The sequence below is a fragment of the Tupaia chinensis genome, unplaced genomic scaffold, assembly GCF_000334495.1.
Source record: "Tupaia chinensis unplaced genomic scaffold, TupChi_1.0 Scaffold000013_1, whole genome shotgun sequence".
In the NCBI taxonomy this organism is placed as follows: domain Eukaryota; kingdom Metazoa; phylum Chordata; class Mammalia; order Scandentia; family Tupaiidae; genus Tupaia; species Tupaia belangeri.
In genome coordinates, this window is record NW_006159443.1 from 1624612 (window position 1) to 1649629 (window position 25018).

At 36.1% G+C, this 25018-nt stretch overlaps 1 protein-coding gene across 1 annotated transcript in view; it reads left to right on the forward strand.

Moving 5' to 3' along the window:
- MYCBP2 (MYC binding protein 2) overlaps positions 1 to 25018 on the forward strand; it is a gene marked incomplete at its 5' end in the record, with an annotated part of 292519 nt that overhangs the window by 105841 nt on the left and 161660 nt on the right. The window contains 6 exon segments of the mRNA XM_027769695.1: positions 88 to 207; positions 1262 to 1343; positions 11299 to 11416; positions 16847 to 17051; positions 17658 to 17811; positions 23882 to 24054. Coding sequence (XP_027625496.1) covers positions 88 to 207; positions 1262 to 1343; positions 11299 to 11416; positions 16847 to 17051; positions 17658 to 17811; positions 23882 to 24054 — 852 coding nt within the window.

The following is a 25018-nucleotide window of genomic DNA, read 5'->3' on the forward strand; positions in this document are numbered from 1 at the left end:
TTTTTCTCTTGTTCTCCATAGTAAACTGATTTAAAATTTTATTTTGAAGATGAATAATGGCTTAATTACAAATTATAACATTTACAGATGGAAGTGGAGAAAGAGGAGAAAAGGATGCAAGCAAAATCACAACATATCCTCCAGGCTCTGTGCGGTTCGACTGTGAGCTCCGGGCAGTACAAGTCAGCTGTGGATTTCACCATTCAGGTAGCAGCTGGAACTTTAGGGTATAATTACATTTTTACAATTGTGCTAAATAACTTACTTGTTTCATTTTGATGATCATAGTCTATAAACTGTGTATTAAAAGCTATAGTATCTCAGTCTTTAACTATAGGGTCATAGTTTTAAAACTGTGGCATGGTAGAACACCTACTTGTCCACAGATTTAATTTCTAGTCTGTCTTCTGATGGAATTATTTTACAATTCAGTTTCAACAGATTTCTGTAGTTGAAATAATCTTTAAAATCTCTTTCAGCTCTAAAATGCTGCAGTTTTTTTCCTGATAAATTTTTAAAATTTTATATTATTATACATTAAATCGCTATACCTCATTTAGATTATGAAGAGACTTTACCCAGCGTGATATATACCTCAGTCCAGCCTAGTTGAGGTTCCTCAAAGACCTTCAAATAGATCTACCATATGATCCAGCAATTCCACTCCTGGCTATCTACCCAGAGGACAGGAGAGCACTCGTTGGAAAAGCACTTACACAACTGTTTTCATTGCAGCATTATTCACGGTTGCTAAGACATGGAACCAACCCAAATGCTGCAGTTTTTAAAATGTTCCCATACTGTGTTATGCTTCAATGAGAAATGTGCATTAACATATTTATTTTCTTAAAATGTAAGAAATAATTAAATTCCTAGTAAATTAATGACACGGGTTATAGAGCTTACATTATATTACTCAACTTTATAAAAACAAGTTGAATTTCTTCTTTGAGATTAAATATGTTATCCTATTTGATAAGCCATTGACAGACATTAAGATTCTGCCATTTCATTGATGTTGTACATAAGTGTATAGAGTTCCAGCCCTTTTGTTACCTGTAATTATAAATAGAAGAGAACAATATGGTGTATGTATTTACTCATTATGAAGATTTTACTGTTGATCTGAACTGAACTAGTATGGTTATTAAATGCTGATTTCATTAAATAATATTCAAAGCGTTTTCAAGTGTATATTATAAAAAAACTGTGCATTTTTTGGCCTATAAAGATACTAATAAATCCATGTATTTGGTTTCAGTGGTTTTGATGGAGAACGGAGATGTGTACACATTTGGCTATGGGCAACATGGGCAGCTAGGCCATGGAGATGTCAATTCCAGGTACTTACTAACTTTTCATTTAAAGACACTGAACATTTCTCTTTCTTCTTCTTTTCTCCCTCTTTTAAAATATGTATTTCTATAATTGAAATAATAATTATACCAGTGTTTCGCGAAGTGTGGTCCATGAGTTATTGGTGGCTCCTAATTTTGTGGTTGAGTGCTTTGTGGAGACTAAGTAATTATCTCAGGGAAAAGTTGATTTACATTTTCAGTATGAGCGTGCATGATTCTGATCATGACAAAATCTCACTGTATTCTTAACAGCTATTAGCTTAGTGTGAAGGCTGTGTGGTGGTAGAAAAGAGTGCATATCCCTAAATTGCATTTTTTTTAAATTAACAGCAGATTTAATCAAATTTCTCAATTTGACTTTTAATTTTTTGTTGAAGCCTTTGAATAACCTTCAGTCAAAACCTGTTAGTCTCTCTGGTAAACTATTTTGACTTGTTCTGAAGTGACAACGTAATTGTAGAGACTACGAGTAGTCATTTTCTAAAGTCCATTCTTCACTACTTCAGTTGGTAGTAGAGTTTCAGTTGGTGACATGACCATGCTGCTGAAGACTGCCTTTCTTAGCTTCCATCACAGATGTGGCCATGTGAACTAAATTAAAGTGATAAGTGCAAATTGGAATCACGCTGGTAAAAGGAAGGGTCATACCTCTCTGTTTCCCCATCTCTACTCCTAGCTTGCTGGCTGGAATGCATAGATGGTGGCAGGAACTGGATGTATCATTCCAGAGATCTGTTCACAGACCACATATTGGGAATGGCAGATCTACAAATACAAACAGCCTAGATCCCTGATACCTTGAACTGCCACATCTTCTTAGAATTGGATACTAATTGATTAAGAAAAAAACTTCTAGCTAAGTTTTCATTGTGGCAGTCGAGTCTATATATTCTACTTAAAGTGCAGTGCTTTGGTCAAAATGATAGAAAATCCTTCTTTATTAGTTCAGGTCTTCCAAGAAGCAGATGCCAAGACAAGATTAGATATGCAGAAGATTTATTATGAGAAAACTTGCATGGAAGATAAAGGGACAAAGAGCAAGCAGACAGGGAGAGCCTTCATACACAACGCAGGTCTGACCCCTGTGGGAGGAGAGAGGGAAAGAAAGATTGGATCAGAAAAGTCTAGATTACAGTACAGCTTGAGAGAGTTTCAGACAAGCCAGTGGGGTGTCCTCAAGCTGAGATTGCCTTTGAAAGAGTCCTGTCTTGTACAAGACGTTCATCATTCTCTGTCACAGGTTGATAGCAACCTGAGATGAATGGCCTCATGGTTCCAAAGGGATGATACCTGGGGCTGTCAGTCAGTTGTATCCTCTGCAGTAAGTTGTCTTCTTGGAGACTTGAATCATCTATATCTATGGCTGCCCTGCCATGGAAACAATGATCAATTCTGGAGAGAGAGATGACATCTCAGGCCACACTGCTCACAGTTTAGTTTGCCTTAAGAACCCACTTTCTTTCAGACTCTGCACTCTGCTTTATTCTTCCTGTAGTCACAAAGTATTTGCCAGAATCAAAGAGACAATCTCTTTGTTCCTCCTTTCTATACAGTGAGAAAAAGATAACTTTCTCTTTCTCTAATCATTAAAAAAGAATCAGCTTTCACTTTGAGTTTACCTCTACTTTTTTTTTTTTTTTTAATAATTAAAAAAAAATCAGCTTTCCCTTTGAATTTTCCTTTACTTTTTTTTTTTTTTTAATAATTAAAAAAAAATCAGCTTTCCCTTTGAATTTTCCTTTACTTTTTTTTTTTTTTTAATAATTAAAAAAAAATCAGCTTTCCCTTTGAATTTTCCTTTACTTTTTTTTTTTTTTTAATAATTAAAAAAAAATCAGCTTTCCCTTTGAATTTTCCTTTACTTTTTTTTTTTTTTTAATAATTAAAAAAAAATCAGCTTTCCCTTTGAATTTTCCTTTACTTTTTTTTTTTTTTTAATAATTAAAAAAAAATCAGCTTTCCCTTTGAATTTTCCTTTACTTTTTTTTTTTTTTTAATAATTAAAAAAAAATCAGCTTTCCCTTTGAATTTTCCTTTACTTTTTTTTTTTTTTTAATAATTAAAAAAAAATCAGCTTTCCCTTTGAATTTTCCTTTACTTTTTTTTTTTTTTTAATAATTAAAAAAAAATCAGCTTTCCCTTTGAATTTTCCTTTACTTTTTTTTTTTTTTTAATAATTAAAAAAAAATCAGCTTTCCCTTTGAATTTTCCTTTACTTTTTTTTTTTTTTTAGAGAAGTTTTTGCTATAGGGCACGTGTGCTCGCCAGACAGATAGAGAGAGACAGAGAGATAGAAAGCAAGAAATCACCCCCCAGGGGGGATGGTCACGCTGTAATCCCTTCTCCATTCTCCTCTCAGGATCTTGGGCATGCACGCACACGCGCCCGACATGAGTTTAAGCCACCAGGTCCGGGAATCAAACTGTGGTCGACTGCATGGGAGTCCAGCGACATAGCCATTATGCCAGCTGCTGGTCCCAAGCTTACCTCTACTGAAATAGCAGGGATGGAATTGTGTCATTTACATGATAAAGACCAGTGATTCTTCACCCTGGTACACATTACAGTCTCTTGGAGAGATTTTAAAAATAACATGCCTGAATTCTACATATAGAATTTCTTTTCTTTTCTTCTTTTCTTTCCCTTTCTCTTTCTTTCTTCCTTTTTTAAAATTTTTCTTTCTTTTTTTTTTTTTTGCTAGACGGCATGTACACATGCCAGAGAAAGAAAGGGGGGGGGGCAAGAACAAAGTAACTCCAGTGGAGAATAGTTATACTCCAATCCCTTGTTTTTTTTTTTTTCCTCCCTCTTTTTGGGACTTTTGGGCATGCAAGCACATAAACCCAGTGTGTTTCTCAGGCTGCCAGATCCAGGACTCAAACTACATATTCAGCTATGCGTGATTCAGCTGCCTTAGCCACCATGCCATGGAGTCAACCCCAGGTAGAATTTTGAAAAGGTTTTTTTTTTTTTTTTTTTTTTTAAGAGATTTTCACTATAGGGCGCGTGCACTCGCCAGACAGAGAGAGACATAGAGACAGAAAGTGAGAAATCACCCCCCAGGGGGGATGGTCACGCTGTAATCCCTTCTCCATTCTCCTGTCGGGATCTTGGGCACGCACGCACACGCACCCAGCGTGAGTTTTAAGCCGCCGGGTCTGGGACACGAACCGCGGTCGACTGCGTGGGAGTCCAGCGACATAGCCATTACGCTACTGCTGGTTCCCAAGAGGTGTGTTTTTGAAGCTGGGGTGTGTGAGTGATGCCGGAGAGAATATCAGCATCAGAGTTTTTCTAAAAGCTCCTCAGAATCTAGTGTACATCTAAGATTAAGAACCACTGTCTGTCCTGAAGCTGTGGTGAAATTGGATCCATATACACTGCATAAAAAATGGCAATGAAAAAGAATGTCTGTAGTTACTTGGAATTTTGATGTTAGTGATGAGAGATGATTGAGTATCAATGATTTAAATATCTCATTAAAAACACATGCAATGTAAAATTGACACTGCTGTCATAATCACAGATATTTCATGACAAATATTGTGCTTGCAGAGAACAAAGGATGTCTTTGGCAGAATTACTTTATTAGATATTACTCTTGGATATGACAGAAATTTATCAGTCACTTAGGTTGAGCAGTTACTATCACGGATATTAGCCCACTAATGTTTTACTTTATGATTGAATAACACTGATATGCAGAGACTGAATCAGGGCTGGTAATTAGTTGTATGGAGAAGAATTTAGCAACTTTCCTATTTTTCAGTGAACTAAGGACATAGAAGAGGTGGTTTAATTATTATCATCACCTTTATTGTTGTTCCCATTTAGATGGTGATTATTTTGTGAGTCTTATAAGTGGGGAAGGGCATATCGCAGCTAGACATGACAGGACCTTAGTCAGGTATCCAGCAAAGAGGATACTTCTTTGCAAATCAGACTTTGTACTTGGATTTCTGAGAAAATAATTGGAAAATAACTTTGTTTCATGATTTTAACTGTATGGGAGGGGAAATAGTAAAAATCAATACAATAGTAATCTCAGCATTCAGGTGATGTGAGCTTACTCTGCAATATGAAGAATGAATAGTTCAAATACAGACCCTACCACATCATGGATAAGTATAGTTGCTGTTGAAAGGGAAGGTGCTTTTTGTCACCTTTAAAATAAAAGTTACCTAAAACATTGCTTTATGGTTGATTATACCAGTAACTTACATGCTCAGTATTTTCAATAGTTCGAATGTATCAACTCCATGAAACACTGTTATACTGAAAGAAAATAGAAGAGTTTCTTAAGATTAAACTTTGATGGCATCTACTTTACCTACTCAAAATTGCTCTTTTCTGACATGGAAGGTTTTTCTCTTGTTTCCATTAATTGAGTTGTAACTGGAAGGTTGGCTACATGTGTGCGCAGAACTCAACTGGAAATGCAGTGTAATCAGACCTGCACACTGTCCCTAGTGGATTAAATGAAATTCATCAAGTCTACTCTGTCTGGATCTCTTAGGGATTTGAAAGCCAAGAACTGTGTTATTAATTCAAAAACAAATCGACCACTTCACATGGAAGAACGATTCCAGAAGGAACAAAGCTCTCTAGTATACTTATTAACTACCACAAAGCAAAAACATTAATAGTTATTTAGTTGAAATAATGTATATAGTTGGAGGGTATTTTTTTAAAAAGTTTCTAGTAATCAGATCTGTTAACCGAAATTGATCATATAGCACACATTAATAATATAAATTAAATATTATAGTGTGCATGATAAGGGAAATAGAAACACATTATTGATAGTGTCTTTATTTAATATGTTGTCTTACCAGAATGACAACATTCATTCACTAGGCTGAATCCTGTTTCTATCACTCAGTAGCTGTATGACCTTGGCCAAGGTGCTTAACCTTGCCATGCCTAAGTTTCTTCCTCTAGTCTGTCTCCTTCAAAATGTTCTGTGAGAGGTCAAGAAGCTCAGACTGGTACTTTATTTAGCATGGAACCTACCTCATAGTAAGTTCTTAATTAAGCTGAACAAAACAAGTAAGTTCTTTAGTTAGCTGTTACTATTGCTGCTTTTTTTTTTTTTTTTTTTTTTTCCCCGGAGAGGTTTTTCGCTATAGGGCGTGTGCACTCGCCAGGCAGACAGAGACATAGAGACAGAAAGCGAGAAATCACCCCCCAGGGGGATGGTCACGCCGCAATCCCTTCTCCTCCATTCTCCTCTCGGGATCTTGGGCACACACGCACACGCACCCGGCGTGAGTTTGAAGCCACCGGGTCCGGGACGTGAACCGCGGTCGACTATGTGGGAGTCCAGCGAAATAGCCATTACACTAACTGCTGGTTCCCACTATTGCTGCTTTTTAAAGTGAGTATCAAAAGACTGACGAGGGCTTTTATACATTCAGTCATATCATGAGTCTACCATCCCATTTTTTCATTCTTTTTTTTTTTCATTTATTTTGTTCAGTATGCTCCTACATTTCTGAATTTCATATTCTTTTATTATTTTCAGTAATCTTAAATTTAGTGATTGGGAAAGGAACTATTGGGTCATGACACATTTTCGTAGAAAACAGAAAAATACATCATGACTTCCAACAACCCAGTGTATTATTTAAATCCTCTTTTCCTTTTTCCAGTAGAATTTTGATAATTCTTAAAATACTTCTGAGTTTCTTCTTTTCCTTGCTCTAATGCCCTTCTGTATTAATGTATCACACAATCATAGTACCTGGAAACATCTAAGCAAGGTGGTTTCCTTTTTAGCAATGACTGGAATTTCTCTAAGTTTCAGTTTTCATATCCCATGGTATTGTAAAATTAATATATGTGTGTAAAGTGCTTGCCATGCACACACATATAGACATAATTTTCTTTTCTATTATCCCTCTGTTTTCCAAATAATTTAATAAATGGACTCACTATTATCATAGAAATAGTTCAAAGACTGTATTAGAAAACCTGCCACCAATTCTTGGGAAAGTTTTTTAAACTCTTCGGATTTACCCATAGAGCTCTTTTGATAATAAATGATGCATTTTATGTGAAAGTGCTTTGTAAACTTCAGAGGAGTAAGTAGTCACATGAACTCTTCCTTCAGTTTCTTGTTTGAATTGAACTTGACACTTCTGTGAGGGCATTAGTTTGCCATAAAGCCCTGAGATAGTATTGGTTCATTTGTCAAAGCTCCCTATACCTCGGAATTGAGAACCAGTGGTTTGGCCTGTTCCCTCTTCTTTCTAGCTGTATTACTCCATCCTAAAATGAAAAATTACTGCTCTTGTGAGGAATGGCCATTCTGTTTATTCCTTTTTTATTACCCACTTAACCTTTTAGCCGCTGCCTTTTACTCATTGAAAATGTAGTTCAGGCTCACAGTGTTTTCTCATTGAGCACTCTGAATCAGTCATGAATGACTTCAGTATCTATGTGAATGGTCCCATACACCATTCTTATCTAGACAACCTTATAGCTAATGAACTGTACTTCTGCTTTCATGGAGGACCTTCCTTTGGTACCAACCTGGATCCAGCCGAACTCTAGCTCTGAATTTTCAAGCTTAAATATCCACAGTCTGATGACAGTTTCTTTCCTTTTTTTTTTCTCTCTCCCTTACATTCCTTCTTTCTTTATGATAGAGTGTGTACACAAGCATATGAGAGAGGAGGGGCACACTCCTTAGAATCTGGTCATTTCAGTCCTCCAGTCTGTTGAATCTCACACTTGCTCGGGATTTTTCAGGTCAGTTAATCCAAAGATTTGAAGTAGTCACCACGTGGATCTGTCTTCCCTTGAGTAGCCCATTACCACTGTACCATGGAGCCAGCCCCGATGACAATTTCTTCTTTTGATATGTAGCCCTACTTTTCTTGCCTTTGACTTTAGCAGTACTTATTCTTAAATCCTCAACTTTTTTACTCTCTTTTGGCCTTTTCAGTTATTTCTTACCCAATTTAGAGATGTTATTTAATCTCTTCATCTATACCCTTGCCAGTATCTGCCATTTTTTCACCCTCTTGATCTTAATACTAGAACATGGCAAAACTTCAAGCATGAATTGGTCTGTCTGTATTTTCCATACCTGAGTTTAGGCTTCTGGATAGAAATAAATCACCATACTATGCAGATTGATACATAATTTCCTGACTCAATGTATTGCTATAAAATGGACAGTTATCCTCCTGTTTTATAGTTTTGAACTATTTAGTTTAAGGCTTTTGAAAATTTGATCAAATATGTGGGCTATTCTTCCAGAAAGGTAGAATTATACAATAAAAGTTTACTTACAAGTTTAGGGGTTTACAGATCTTCTGAACTACACTCAAGGACTTCCTGAAGCCCGTTAGATCTAAGTGAAAAACTCCTGATCTAGATATTTATCTATTCCATTCACCACTATACCTTTTCACTAATGTTCACACTCTCTGTTGACTCACTTCTTTCTTTTGCCCAGCATAGGACCTTCATTCATATTGCAGCACAATAAAAATAAAAACCTTTAGCTAGGAAAATTTTCATCTACTCACCCTGCAGATGTACCTGCGTTTATACCACTTCTCTGCTCCTTAACTCAGGGTACAGTGACAGGTGGACCTCTCTTGTCAATGTTTTAAAACGTATCTACACTTTGCTTCGGGATCTGCTTTTCTCTTAGGGACCTAATTCTGCTTCCCTATCTCCTCTCTGATCTGTATCTTTAGCCTCTTTATCTTCACTCAGGCTTTTAAACTACCTTAAAACTCTTGTCATTTTAAAGAGAGCAAACCCTGTCCTTCAGCTTCTTTTTTTATTTTTATTTATTTATTTATTTATTTATTTATTTATTTATTTATTTAAAATCTTTAACTGTTGTCTCTCTTTTTCCTTTTCTCTTTAGTGTTGACATATTTGAGAGGGTTTTGTGTAGTCTCTGAGCTTACTCCTCATCTGCCATAGCATGCTACCCGCTTCCTCCAAAGAAACATTTTTCTGCCAAATCAAGTGATCCCCTGTATGCCTACCTTGAGCATTGGGTATATGCCTTATTTCTGCCTCTCAAAACCTGTCCTGCAAGTGACTCTCCTCATACCACACTTTCCCAGAGCTCTTTCTTCCTAATTGCTTTGCCCTTGATGTCTATGAGCACTCTTCTCCTTTTGTTCAAACCTGAAGTTTAATTATTTTCTTTCTCTAATAGTCTTCTTAGGTGTCATTTATTCTCATAGCTTAGGTGAGTTTTACCACACCTACCTTGTTGCTTAACCAAAGGACCTTCCTTGATGCATGTCAACACTCTGCCAAATCTGATGAGTTCTTTCCCTTAGGTACTTGTCAGATTCATTCATTTTTCCACTCCACACTGTTACTAGTAGTAGCTTTCATCATAACTCACCCAAACTATTGTGAACTTTTCAAAATTTTTAAAATTTATTTTTTAAAATTGTTGCCAGAGGGCAAATGCACTTGCTAGACAGAGAGAGATGGAAAGTGAGAAAGCACCCACATAGAGAATGGTTGTGTCACAATCCTTTCTCATTTCTCCCCCATCAAGATTTTGGGCATGCACACACAGGTGTGAGCTACTGCATCAAAGATTTAAACTGCACAGTTGACCACATGGGATCCAGGCACCTTAACTACCACAGCATGGGCTGACCCTTGGGAACTTTTTAAAAAACTAGGTTCCTGGCTGCTGGTCTTGTCCTTTTTTTTTTTTTTTTTTTTAAGAGAGATTTTTGCTATAGGATACATGTGCTTGCCAGAGAGACAGAAAGTGAGAAATCACCCTCCAGGGGGAATAGCCATACTGAAATCCCTTGTCCTCCATTTTCCTTTTGGAATCTTGGGCATGCATACACATATACCAGCATAAGTTTTAAGCCTCCAGGTCTGGGACTCGTACTGTGGTCAACCACGTGGGAGTCCATCAACGTAACCATTACATCATCTGCTAGAGCCCATTTTGCCCTTTCCTAATTCATTTTATGTTGCAGTCCAATAATTTAAAAAATATTTTATATAATTTTAAAAAATCGAAACTATAATTACATTGTTTCAAAAGCAAAGCTTTTCTATTATGTGTAAACTATTAATATATCTATAGTAGTTATTATTCTATTATGATAAAGATTACTAAAATTGGTTAATAACTGATACTTGGACATTATTATCATAATAGGTACCTTAATTAAGTGTTAACTGTGTGCCAGACACTCACCTAAGAACTTAACATAGATGGTCTTTTTATTATTCACGAGAACCGTAGGTAATAGGTCCGTTATTATTCTCCATGTTACAGAAAACCAAAATACACTAAGGATGAGTAACTTGTTCACAGTCATGGCCACACTTGCAGTAAAGGGGCAGAATCAGGATTCACAAGAGGCAGGCGAGGTCCAGAGCCTGAGCTCGTAGCCACTGCAGTACTGCCTCTCATGATGCTATATTTTAACTCACTAAATATGATTTTTAAGATCTGAAATCATAACTGAGTGATAAAAGTTAGAAAAAAAGGTCAGAAAATTAATTATTTCATCTAGTTCCTGGATTCAGTTCCTGCTAAGGCATCATATGATTTTTATTTCATCCCACAGATATTTATAGAGATCTCTAACCTACCACTCAGTATATAAGGTAACAGATTTTCCCCTTTTGAAATAAATGAAATACCAGTATTTCAGAAAAATTAAAAATTAAATGTCCATGATTAGTCAGTTCAGAAAATCTTTTTAATAACCTCTTTAAAGTCAGTGACTTTGTCTTTTTCATCTTTGTTTACCTACTACCTAGAAAAGAGACAAATAGCACATAAATAAGCATTTATTGAATGAACTCTTATTAGTGTCTTTTACCTTTTCTATTCCTTATTGCATTGTTTATTTATTATTTTTTATTTCAGTTGGGTCTTGTAAGAAATTGACTAAAAAAAAAATTTTTTTTTTTAACCTAGGGGATGTCCCACTCTTGTTCAAGCATTGCCAGGCCCTAGCACTCAAGTTACTGCAGGCAGCAACCACACGGCAGTACTTTTAATGGATGGACAGGTCTTCACATTTGGAAGTTTTTCTGTAAGAAATTTTTTAAACATTAATAATACTGCATTATACCATTGTCTTGTAATTTGTCTACATCAGCTGTTCTCTCTGGTGCCAGTGAAATTCTTGTGCTATAATCATTGCATATGCAGATTTCCTGCCTCTACCCTCAACACACATTAAGCCTGAATGACATTCTTTGAAATAATTTTCTTCTGTAGCTCAGTGTAAGAATTTATTGAATTTAACAGCTGTGTTAGAATGGGATGGATATGTTTATTCCACATCGAAGACCATTAAGCATTCAGTAGAGCTATTTCTGTCATTCTGACCTAACTTGTAAAGATTCATTTTTCTTAACATATAAACCTATGTCTATTTCAGAAATTTTTAAAAGCCTTGTTTTTTAAAATTAGATTTGTTTAAAATTATACTTTTCCTTTTTTTGTATCTCGGTTTACCTGTCTCTCTGTCTCTCTCCCTCATACCCAACCCTCTCTGCCAGTTCTTGAAAAGAATGAAAAATTCCCTGAGATTTTTATATAGTTTGGGAATAGTAGATATCAAGGAAAGTATTTGTAAGATTGTGGTAATGAAACTGTTCCTTCTCTGTCTGACAATATCATAGTATTTTGCCCTGGAATGTACAAGCTGAATTTAATCATGAGGAAATATCAAAAACACAAAAATGAGGACATTCTATTTAAATGTGAACTTTAAAACATATCATTTGTTTGTGAGTAGTTTTCAATTTACAGATGTTATCACATCTGCAGGCTCAGACCTTCTATTTGCTCTCTCACTGGTAAAGTGAGTTTTGTTTGCCTGGCCAAATGTGTAATACCTCTACTGTATAGCTAGGTTTTCTTTTGTTTATTTGTTTGTTTTCCCCTTTGCAGCTAATACATTGTGTAATTTCTCTACTGTACAGTTAGGTTTTGCTTTTTTCTCTTTGCACCTAGTAAATAATCTGTGAGTTGATACCTTTAAGATACATATTCTTTTAGTTTTAATTTATTCAAGATAGAGAGTACGTGCATTAGACTGAGCGAGACACATACCCTTGGCAGCGTCTCGTCACGCTGTGATCTTCTTTCCACAGCCCTCCAGCTTCTCAGGTTCTTGGGCATGCTCCCATGCTCCCAGTCAGGCTGACTGGAGAATCTCGGCCTGTGATGAGCCAAGTGGCGACCAGCATTGCAGTCCACTTTGCTGCCAACTGCACCACCAGGCTGGGTTCTTTGAAGACACTTTTAAGATCCTTGCTTTTCATCAGAATTTTCTCTTAGATTTGGCATCATTCTTGCTTTGCCTGAACCAGTCTTTACTATGATAGTTTTTCAGTTACCTGGAGGTACTCATTTTCCAAAGGGGACTTTTACATTTTACTGTAAGCAAGAACTCTTTCTCATTTGTCTTTCTACTTAAGATTCGTGTTAGCTCGGTAATTTTTTTTTTTTTTTGAGAGGTTTTTGCTATAGGGCGCGTACGTTCGCCAGACAGAGAGAGAGACAGAGAGATAGAAAGCAAGAAATCACCCCCCAGAGGGGATGGTCACGCCACAATCCCTTCTCCTCCATTCTTCTCTTGGGATCTTGGGCACGCACACACACGCACCCAGCGTGAGTTTAAGCCACTGGGTCCGGGACTCGAACCACGTCAACTACGTGGAAGTCCAGCGACATAGCCATTACGCTAACTGCTGGTCCCATCAGCTCAGTTATTGATAATCTTTTTATAGTGTTTTTAATTATTTGGGTACTTATATTGTCTCAGATTTAGCCATAGGGCCACTTCAAGCTGGCTCCTGTGTTCTTGTGACAGGCCCCTTCCCTTTATTTTTTTTTTTTAAGAATTACTTAATTTTATTTATTCATTAACTTATTTTAATTTGACCAGAGAGACACACACAGACAGAAAAAGAGAGAGAGGGAAAGCGAGAAAGCAAACCAGGTCCAGGATTCAAACCATGGTCAGCCATGTGGAAGTGTCCAGCACCTTAACCACCTCGCCACTTGCTGGTCCCCCCCCTTCACTTTTTTGAACACTTAACTTTCTTCCTGACTAGTGAGGTATTTGAAGCTTATCTTGTTCAGGCTCTGTATCAGTCCCAGAATCAGCCATGTCTCCAACCCTGGTTCTTTTTAGTGGAAAATAGTATTACACAGCAATTGGACATTAGCTGTGTTCATTGCTGTAGGATGTCTCAGCATCCCCAGTTCACACATATTATATACACACATTCATAAATGTATTTCAGAATTCATAAGCCCACACTGATATCCCTGGTTCAAATCTATTCCCACAGGGTTCTTTCTTACCTTGTCCTAGTCCATTTTTATATTCCTTCTTCCACAGCCAGTGTCCTTGCTCCCAATAATATTAATGTATTTTTTCTTACATTATGCCTACACTAACTAGTTTTATATTTGCATTACTCACACCAATGCAAAAAAAAACCTCAAAAAAACCAACTTATTAAAAAGAGTGCAAGATTTGCTTATTTTCTTCCTCCTGCCTACCTCCCACCTGTTACCTACCTGAGACTGAGCATACATAGTCAAGCACTGTGTGCACAAGTGACTTAAATTCCTTCTCTCACACCCCTTTCAGGGGTTGGATGTGATTCCTTTGGAATAGGATTGAATTAATTCAGTTCAGTTTACTTTTACTTTAAAGCCCCACACCTCGAGTATCCTTTGATTTAAACTAGTTTGTTTTTTAAACATATAGAACTATTTCTGTTTTGTAATTTTTCTAATTATATTCATGGAGCATTAACATGTTTCCCAGAGTTAAGGTATACAGAAATTGTATGCACAGACAAGTGTCACCTCCTCCCATATCCCAGCACCCTGCCTTCCCACCACCTTTACACCACATTGTAGGTAACGAATGTTAATTGTTTTCCAGTTTATCCTTATTGTATTTCTTCCTGTAAAGATAAAGAAGCACACTTATTTTATATATCTCTATATATTAGTTATAGTTGTATATATTAATATGTAATTATCATATATATAATTTTTTCTTGTTTTTCAAAAGGTAGTATTCTTTGTTCTTTTGCACTTTGCTTTTTCACTTTAATAATTTCCTAGGAAACATTCTATATCTGTTTATGTAAGTCCTGTTCTTTTTTACCTTTGTATAGTACTCTTACTGTGTTTATGTACTGTAGGTTATTCGGTCATTTTCTTATGCTTAGACATTTAAGTACTTTCCAATATTTTGCAATGATAGTAATGAATATTGTCAGAGGTGTACTTTGAGCTAGATTTCTCAAAGTGAGATTTCTGGGTTGTAGGTTTATACCTACATAGTTTTGTGAGATGTGGACAATTCTCCTCTGTGTTGCCTGTGCACCAGCAGTGTATGAGAATTCCTGTTTCTGCACAGCCTTGCTGACAGAATGTATTGTCATACCCTTCTTTTTTAAATGTTTATATGTTTCTTTCATGAGAGAGAAATTAAGAAACAGAAAGAAAAACCTTCTGTCATGCTGAGCTCCTCCTCAGCCTTCTTGTCAGTCAGGATGTCAGGATCATGGGCACACACACACATGCCCAGCATGTAGAGGTCCAGCTGAGACCTGAACCCCGATCTTCCACACTGCCTCTAGTACCAGGCACTGTGCCATCACAGCTAGGTTGGTCATACCTTTTAATTTGTACCAGTCTGATTAGTGGAAATGGTTCTTCTCATTTTTCTTTCTTTTTTTTTTTTTTTGGAGAGGTTTTTCACTACAGGGCGCGTGCGCTCGCCAGACAGACAGAGAGAGACATAGAGACAGAAAGCGAGAAATCACCCCCCAGGGGGGATGGTCACGCCGTAATCCCTTCTCCTCCATTCTCCTCTCGGGATCTTGGGCACGTACGCACACGCACCCGGCGTGAGTTTTAAGCCACCGGGTCCGGGACGCGAACCGCGGTCGACTACGTGGGAGTCCAGCGACATAGCCATTACGCTAACTGCTGGTCCCCGGTTCTTCTCATTTTGAAGCCGCTTTCCTGTAGTTGGCACTGTGATCCTCCAAGTTCTAATCAGTATTTACTGTTTACCATTAGTGATGGGCATTCTCCTTAGGGGGATGAATTTGCCTGTGCTTTTTCTAAGTCCTCCATACTTCTCTGTTGTCCTTGCTCCATCTTTCCTGGTTTTCATACACTCAGGCTGGCAGTAATATGTGAATAGAACTCTTACAATTTGGTTTCTTCAGGTTATAGGAAACATAGAAATCATGATAGCTGTCGTCCCATGTTAGTTGGTTGGTAGTGAAGGGAAATACATATTGATTACAATAGTCAATGAGAAATATAACCAATTTATTTTATCCAAGAGCAGAATACTTCTATCAGTATAACTTATTTTGCTTACTTGTTACATTTTAATGCTTTTTTCTTTGTCAAAAAATTGTATGCATTTTAAGAGAATGAGAATAAATATTGAATGTTTTATCTATTTCTCTAATCATGCATTTGCTGCTTTCTCTTCCCCTGGCTCAAACCAGGGTCTGAAGCTCAGTTGCTTCTGCAGTCAATTTGTGACATGTTTTCTTGCAGACTGGTTGAAGGAGTAATAGAACTTAATAGGACTTGGTAGTCAGGTGAGAAATTAAACAGAGTGTTTGCAGTACTCCAGGCTTTCTTGTGTGGCAGGTTTTTGCTGTGGTTGCTCATTTTTGTTCCTGAGACACATAAATGTCCCTGGGTGCCATCATGCAGCATTTCCTGCCCTTCAGCAGTTTCTTGAAGAGGCAGTGCTATAGGCGAAGCAAACCCCTGAGCGAGGGCTGTGAAATACTGATCTGTTATCAAACTTCTGTTACCTTTTTTTTAGCAACTGGCTTAAGTAGTTAAAAACTTCCTATTTTTAAATTGAACTCCTGTCTAACCAGGTACCTATAGCTAGCTGTACTTTTCTATTGAGTTATGGTTATTTGGTTAAGACATACCTTAATATTGATTCTATTTACCTTAAAACAAATGAAGTAACTTACTAACCCTTCACGTAAAAACTGTTATATATTTTTCTAATTCACAGTTCCAGTATTTATTATTTTGGTCTTTTACCCAAATATTCTCAGTCAGTGTGAGTTCAATAGTGACTTTGTTTTGTATTGTGAACTTACAACAGTAATACTGATTTTTTAACATACTGTACATTATTATACTTTTAAATATAAGTGAAGACAAAGCATTTGGGAAGATTTATTGCATAGAAAAATATTCCTTTTTTTAAAAAATAATGCACTTTGTGTTTTATTGGTAGAAATCTTCCTTGGGGTAATATAAATTATTATTTTATGAATGTTAAGTCCAAATTTCATAGGTACTTTATTTAAAAAAAAAAAAAACACACACTTACGCTTTGTGAAGCATAATGTCTCATAGAGCTGTTTTACCTATGCTTTTTTTAACCGTACAAAAATTACCAATTGTTAATGTGTTTTATGTAATCTTTCAGAAAGGGCAGCTGGGCAGACCAATTTTAGATGTGCCATACTGGAATGCGAAACCGGCTCCCATGCCTAACATTGGATCAAAATATGGAAGAAAAGCTACTTGGATAGGTGCAAGTGGGGACCAGACTTTCTTAAGAATTGATGAAGCACTCATTAATTCTCATGTACTTGCTACATCAGAAATTTTTGCCAGTAAACACATAATAGGTAATACCCAAATGAACAAATGCTACCCCCTCCCAAACCCTCTTCCCAATTGATGGTAAATGATTTGTTTTTTCCTGTAATGAGATGTATTCTTACAAACATTTTCTTTCTGTTTGAAGAAATTTAAATGAAGCCTCTAGATGTCTGTGTCTGTATTTGACTAAGTCTTTGAAGAATGGAGTAATTAGGAGAGCTATAAGTATGTAAATAACCAGAGTATTTAAAAACTAGGCAATGGTAGAGATATGAGCTAGATGGTCATGGTAGTAGGGTAAAACCTATATTAGCCTATATTAGAGTGAGGGGTCTTTCTACATTGTTTCTTTTTAGATAAATGATAGAAATTAATCTTCATGGGAACTTATAGAAATCAAACTTCAAGGTTTTATTAAGACTGAGGTATCAATCGATACCTATGTCCATGATATTATGAGTGTGGATTATAGATTTAGGCATCCTGAGGTTTTAGTCCTAATCATCCCATTTGATTTTTTTTGTATGTCTCAGCTTCTTATTTTGAAATGAAGATAATACTTACTGTTACTGGTTTTAGGAAATCTGAGAGATAATACACATTAAAATCATTTGTAAATATTTTCCCCCAAGGTCTGGTACCTGCTTCCATATCAGAACCACCTCCATTTAAATGTCTTCTGATAAATAAGGTGGATGGAAGTTGTAAAACTTTTAATGACTCTGAACAAGAGGATTTGCAAGGATTTGGTGTGTGTCTTGATCCTGTCTATGATGTAATTTGGAGGTAAGCATATCTGTTAATAAAATCAAGTAGTAAGTTTTTATCAAGTAGCACACCTCTGATAATATAAAATTTATGTACATGTAGACTTTTCACACGTGAGAACTCTCCTGTTTAACTAATAACTGCTCTCTGTCATAGTGATACACAGAGACCTTTAAAGAATAGGATGCTAGTGACTGGAGCATGGATTCCGAGGCATCCTGCTTGTTTATCCCAGCTCCACAGTTTGATTTTTGGTATCCCCTTGAAGAACTTATTTTGACTTTGTGAACCTCGGTTTTCTTGTTTATAAAATGGAGATAACATAGTACAGAAGCATACAGTAGGTGCTATCAAAGTGTTTGCTACTGTCACTATAATTGTCAGTTTTACTTTCAAGAGTGCTATTGTTAATTGCTTTTAGTCTTGGTAATTTTGTCCATGTTATGTAGAATTCATCCTATTTCTTTTTCCTATGACTATCTGATTATTACCAAGTATATAGAAGAAATATGGCAAAGATAATGCAGAATAAATAAGGTAATTGAGCGTGCTCTTTAGAAATGTGCATAACAAAATACCTATAATGATGGAGAAATGTATAGGTTATATAAACTCGGGAATTATAAAAATGTACACATAAAGGTACATAGATTCAAGAATAATATTACATTGTATTTGTTTAAAATTATTGTTGTGCTTTACATACATAACAAGTAAAGAAAAGGGTTTCTTGTTGTTTCTAGATTTGGGTACTCATAGGAGGTGGACTCCACCACCAACCAGAATGGCCAAAGGGCTGAGCACTTTATTCTCCCCTCATGTTGTGTTTATTTGACATGCCTTAGTAGGCAGGTAATCCAATAAGCTGGAAGGTTGAAACTGCGTAGATGAAGGGAAACGGGAAAATTTTTTCCTCTGTCTTCGTTGTTCTGTGCATACTTGTCTGCGTGTCAGTGAGCCAGCCAACTCTTAAAAGGTCATGTTTTCTATTAATCATGAGGCCTGATTCAAAGGGAAGAAATCCCAGTGCAGTTCAGGTTGCTGACTAGCTTACTGTCTTATTACAGCATTTTGTGAGAAGGCTTGGAGGCCACAATTGGCCAGAATTGAGCTGAGTAGTGCTTTTCAATCTTCCTGGCACCATTCATTTGTATAGTTAGATTAAACAACATAGAATATAGGTAGGTAGTCATCTTTTGTAGTCGCTCTTATGAAGACATGATCACTAGAGACTGGGAGAGGTAGGGGCAGGGGTAATAGATGTTGGTTAACAGCTACAAAATTATAGTTAGAAAAAAGAAATAAGTTCTAGTGTTAAAGTAGAGTAACTAGAGTTAATGGTAATTTATTGTTAATTTTAGAACAGCTAAGAAATATTGCATGTTCTCTACACAAAATAATGAGAAATGTTCTTGAATAGATATTCTTTATTTTTATTTTATTTAAGAATTTTGTCATATGGCATGTGTGCTCACCAGAGACAGACAGAGAAAGTGAGAAGTCAGCCCTCTCCCCCCAAACCAAAGGGAATGGCCATTGTTACAGTCTCTTCCCCTTCATTCTCCTCCTAGGATTTTTGGCATGCATGTACATGTACCCAGTGTGTTTTTCAAGTACCTGGATCTAGGTCTTGAACTAAAGAGTCTGCCTTGTGGGACACAGTGCCATAACCATTATACTACCTGTTAGCCCCTTGAGTAGATATTCCAAATGCCCTGACTTCATTATCATGCACTATATTCATGTACTGAAAAATCATTACTGTATTCTGTAAACATGTACAATTCTTATGTGTCTATTAAAAAAACATAAGTTATTAAGAACCAAAGTTAATTGGTCACAGTGGGATATAATGGAGTAGATAGAGAGGAGAGCAGTTGTAAGGACAGAATTGTCTATATTTATTTACTGGTTAGAAGTCAATGCTGGGGGCCAGCAGGTGGCTTGGTGGTTAAGGCGCTAGACAATCCCACATGGCTTACCACGGTTCGAATCCTAGACCTGGTGGCTTGCTTTCTCACTTTCCCTCTGACTTTCCCTCTCTTTCTCTCTGTGTCTCTCTCTGGTCAAATTAAAATAAATGAATGAATAAATAAAAATTAAATAAATAACTCTTAAAAAAAAAAAAAAGAAGTCAGTGCTCAACAGACTTAGCTGCAAAAAAGAGACTTAGCTGCCAAAGAGCAGGTTCTGTTTTGAACTTAGGTATCAAATAATAATCTTATTTTTTTAGTAGTTATTTCATATTTTACTTTAAAATGAAGTAAATTTGCACGAACAAAAATGGAAATTGTTCTAATTGCAGTATGGAATTTGTTTTTGGATACATTCACTAAATTAAAGATAAAAGCATAATTATGTTCCAGCAATAAAACTTACTTGAACTATGCCCAATTTCCTGGAGTCTGAACAGAATTCTAAAGTATGATATCTAACTAGCTGAATCTGTAACTTTTTCACATGTGGTAATAGCTGTGGGCCAGATGGTTTCAAATGATTTGCCAACTCCTTTATCATTTTTTCCATTATTTCGAAAAGACTAAAAGATGAAGGACAATCTCCTCCCGTATTTGGTAAGACAATTGGAAGGTATCAGAGTTTCCTTTATCCTGACTTCTGGCTGCTTTTGTCCTTTGCATTTTTTTTCAATAGGATCTGTGCAGTTTTACATCTATCAAAAGCACAGCAGAGTCAGTAAGTGGTGTAGTGGTTAAGGGCACTGGACTCCCACATGGCTGACCAAGGTTCAAGTCTCATGGACCTGGTGGCCTGGTTTCTCACTTTCTTTGAGTGTGTGTGTCTTGCTCTGATCAAATTAAAATAAAAATAATAATAGCAATAATGATAAATAAAATAAAGGAAATAATTCTTTAAAAAACAAAGCACAACAGATCCAGTGTTAGTGTCCTTTGACTTTCTTTGTAGCCTGCATCTGTTCCATTTAATATTCTTCAGGAGTTACCTTCTCCTGAGCAATTAGAAGATTAGCATCTAAAATGAGCACATAAACATTACTTATTTATGTATTTATTTTTTAAGAGAGATTTTTGCTATAGAGTGCATGCACTTGCTGGAGAGACAGAGAGAGAAAGTGAGAAATCACCTTCCACAATCACTTCTCCTTCATTCTCCTCTCTGGATTTTGGGCATGCATGTACATGTACCTGACATGATTTTCAAGCCACCAGGTCTGGGACTTGAACCACAGTTGGTCATGTGAGAATTGAGCACCTTAACCACTACATCACCTGCTGGCCTAAGAGCACATGAATCTTCAGACTAGCACATAAATTTTTTAAAAATATTTTAAAAAATTGCCACAGGTCTCATGTAGTCACTAGATAGGAGTGGACAGAGAGAGGGAGAAAGCATTCCTGTAATGGGACATGGTCACACCACAATCCTTTCTCCAGTTCTCTATACTGTTGGAATTTTGAGCATGCATGTACATGCATCCAGCATGTTTTCCAATCTGCTAACACCAGGTTTCAGACTACAGTTGACCATGTGAAATCCAGTTCTCTTAACTAGTAGGCTATGGGGCTGGTCAGATTTTGCTTTTTAATATGAATAAGGCTATACATTTTCTAAAATAAGCTTGATTTTATTTTTCTCAATAATAATTTGGAGAAGAATGAAACTAGACTTATCTTTCACCATATACAAAAACAAACTCCAAATGAATTAAGACTTAAACATAAAACCCAAAACAATAAAGTTACTGGAAGAAAACAGAGGTAAAACAATTTGGGACATTGGTAATGGCAAGGAGTTCATGAGTAAAACCTCAAAAGTATAAGCACTAAAACCAAAAATGAACAAGCGGGATTATATCAAACTGTAAAGCTTCTGTATAGCAAGAGAAACAATCAGTAGAGTGAAGAGACAACCCACAGAATGTGGCAAAACATTCATATACTAGCTATATGACAAGGGATTATAATCAAAATACACAAAAAAATTCAACAACAAAAACAAATAATCAGATAACCCCATTTAAAAACTGGGCAAATGGGGCCAACAGGTTGCATGGAGGTTAAGGTGGCTAGCTCTTACCTGACCAACTGTACAGTTCAAGTCCCAGACCCAGTGACTTGAAAAACATGCCAGGTGCATGTGCATGCTTGCCTGAAAACCCAAGAGGAGAATGGAGGACAAAGGATTGCAGTATGGCCATTTCCCTTGGAGAGTGATTTCTCACTTTCCCCTCTGGCTTTCTTTCTGTATCTCTCTCCAGGGAGAACACATCTCCTGTAGCAGACTGGAAAAAAAAAAATGGAGGGGGGGTGCAAATGACCTGAATAAACTGTTTTCAAAAGAAATCATACAAATGGCAGGCAAACATAAAAAAAGTTCTCACTAGTTCTACTAGATTAAAACCATGAGATATCATTTCACCTTTTACAATGGCTATTCTCAAAAAGACAAAAATAATAAATGCTGGTGAAGATACAGAGAAAGGAGTACTCCTTTCTACTGTTAGTGAGAATGTAAATTAGTACAGCCATTATGGAAAACAATATTGAGGTTCCTTAAAAAGTTAAGAATAGAACTTATTTATGATCCAGCATTCCCACTACTAAGTATATATCCAAAGGAGAGTAAATTAGTATTTGCAAAAATGTCTGCACCTCAATGTGTATTGCAACACTCTTCACAGTTATTGATATGCAGCAACCTAAGTGTCCATCAGCTCACTAATGGATAAAGAAAATGTGGTCTGCATATACACAAGCATACAATGGATTACTATTCAGTCGTTGAAAAGGATGAAATCCTGTCATTTAGTATTAAATGGGTGAGCCTGGAGGTCATTATGTTAGGTGACATAAATTGAGCATAGAAAGAGAAATAATCACATGTTCCTCTTTTGTAGAAATTGAAAAAATAGCCTCATAGAGGTAGAGGGATAAAAAAAATACATGCTGGAGATAAGGGAGAATTGGGGGAAGGGGCAGGATAGAGGAATGTGAATAATAGAAGTAAAATTGTAGGGAGACCCTGTGGTGTGGTGGATAAGGCAGCTGGTTTCCACACAGTTGACTGTGCAGTTCAAGCCCTTGACCTGGCAGTTTGAAAATTGCACTGAGTAAGTGTATGCTGAATTCCCACAGGAGGGAGAAATGGAGAAGGGATTGCAGCATGATCTTACTGCATAGGGGTGCTTTCAGTCTTCCTCTCTCTTTCTCTCTGTCTCTCCAGTGAGTGCCTGCTCCCTCTGACAATTGTTTTTTTAAAGAGGAAAGAAAATTGCAGAGATAGGAGGAACAATTTCGAGCATTATAAAATACAATGGGGAGAATATAGATAGCAATAACTTTATATGTATCTCAAAGTAACTGAAAAGGGAGGATTTATTCACTGCATAGATAATGATAGATGGTTAAGATGATAGGTATGCTAATTAACCTGAATGAATTATTACACAGGTATTCTTGTAGTTTAGAATTATATTATTCCTCTGTAGTTATGTACAATTATCACGTTAGTTTAAAAATATTTTTTAAAAATTAAAACCAAATGAAAAACAATTATTTGGAGATTTTTCCAAATTAGTATTTATTTATTTATTTATTTTTTAAAGAATTGTTTTATTCAACTTTATTTATTTTAACTTGACCAGAGAGGGACAGAGTGAGAGAGAGAGGGAAAGTAAGAAAGCAAGCCACTGGATCTGGGACTTGAACCATGGTCAGCCATGTGGGAGTCCAGCACCCTTATCCACCATGCCACCTGCCAGCCCCTCCAAGTTAGTGTTTAAATAGTTCTTCATTATTAAAACTGTATAAAATTCTATAGTCTGGATAATTACATTTAAATATACATAATTATTTGCCCATCATTAGACATTTTAAATTATTTTTAATGTTATAATGTTAACTACAGTGCTGTAGTGAACACACATGTACATGTACCACACACAGAATTTTGTACATATGTGAGAATATTTGTGCAAGATAACTTTCAAGAAGTGGAATTCTTAAGTCAAAAAGATGGTCTCATAGAACGTTGATGTTATGTTGTATTTTAGAAACTTAAAAAATGAAACTGCATGTTTAGATGTTATAATTATTCTTTTTCTTGAAAGGTTTCGACCAAACACTAGAGAACTGTGGTGTTATAATGCTGTGGTTGCTGATGCCAGACTCCCCTCTGCGACAGACATGCAGTCAAGATGTAGTATTTTAAGTCCTGAGCTTGCTTTACCAACAGGATCGAGGGCTCTAACCACTCGATCTCATGCAGCTTTGCACATTTTAGGTAGGATTGCTATTTGATGTAGAGGTAATTTGCTTTAATGTGTGTTATGTCGAGAGGTTTTCTTGTTTTTCTTTGTTTTAGTAAATTTATATGTCATTTTGTCATATTCATTAAAAATTAACTAGTATTAAGTACAAAATAAGATAAATTCTCTGAGGCTTATCCTACAAAAATGCAATACATGAGACTTGTACTATAACAGAATCGGTATGCCTAAGTTTAAAGCTGTCCTGAATATAATTTTTCTAATAGATAGATTCTTAAAAGTAATGCTTTCTCTTAACTTGAATATGTAAACTGTTAGAAATATAAACTATTCAATGATATGATTTTTAATTATATACATTATTTTTAAAGTCTATAAAATACTACATGAATTTCATACATGCTACTTTTTACATAGTACGATTTCCTACAAAACATCAATTTCATGCCTATTCAATTACTTTAAGATAAAGCACTTTTACTGAAAATTTTATTATTGTCTTTTAATTATTCTTAAAAAGAATAATTTATGTTTGGGCCAGCTAGTGGCATGGTGATTAAGGTGGCTTGATCCCACATGGCCAGTTGTACAGTTCAAGTCCTGGACCTGGTGGCTTAAAAACATACCACTTACGTGTGCATGCATGCCCCCCCCCAAAAAAAAATAAAAATGGAGAGAAGGGATTGCAGTGTGACAATCCCCTATGGAGAGTGCTTTTCCTCTGTATCTCTCTTTCTTTCTCCAGCAAGCAGACACACCTTCTAGCAAATTTTAAAAAAGAAAGAAAAAAAGAAAAATTTATGTTTATCTAGCACTTGTAGTTGTGAGATCATATGCTTAAATATAATTTATAGATCATAAATATAATTCCCTATTTCTTTTGTCTCAAATTTCATTTGGTAACCATTGTAAACATCGAAACTAACGTTAGTTAAAGTTATTTCAGGCTATTGTGTCTTCCTCAATCAAACAAATTTA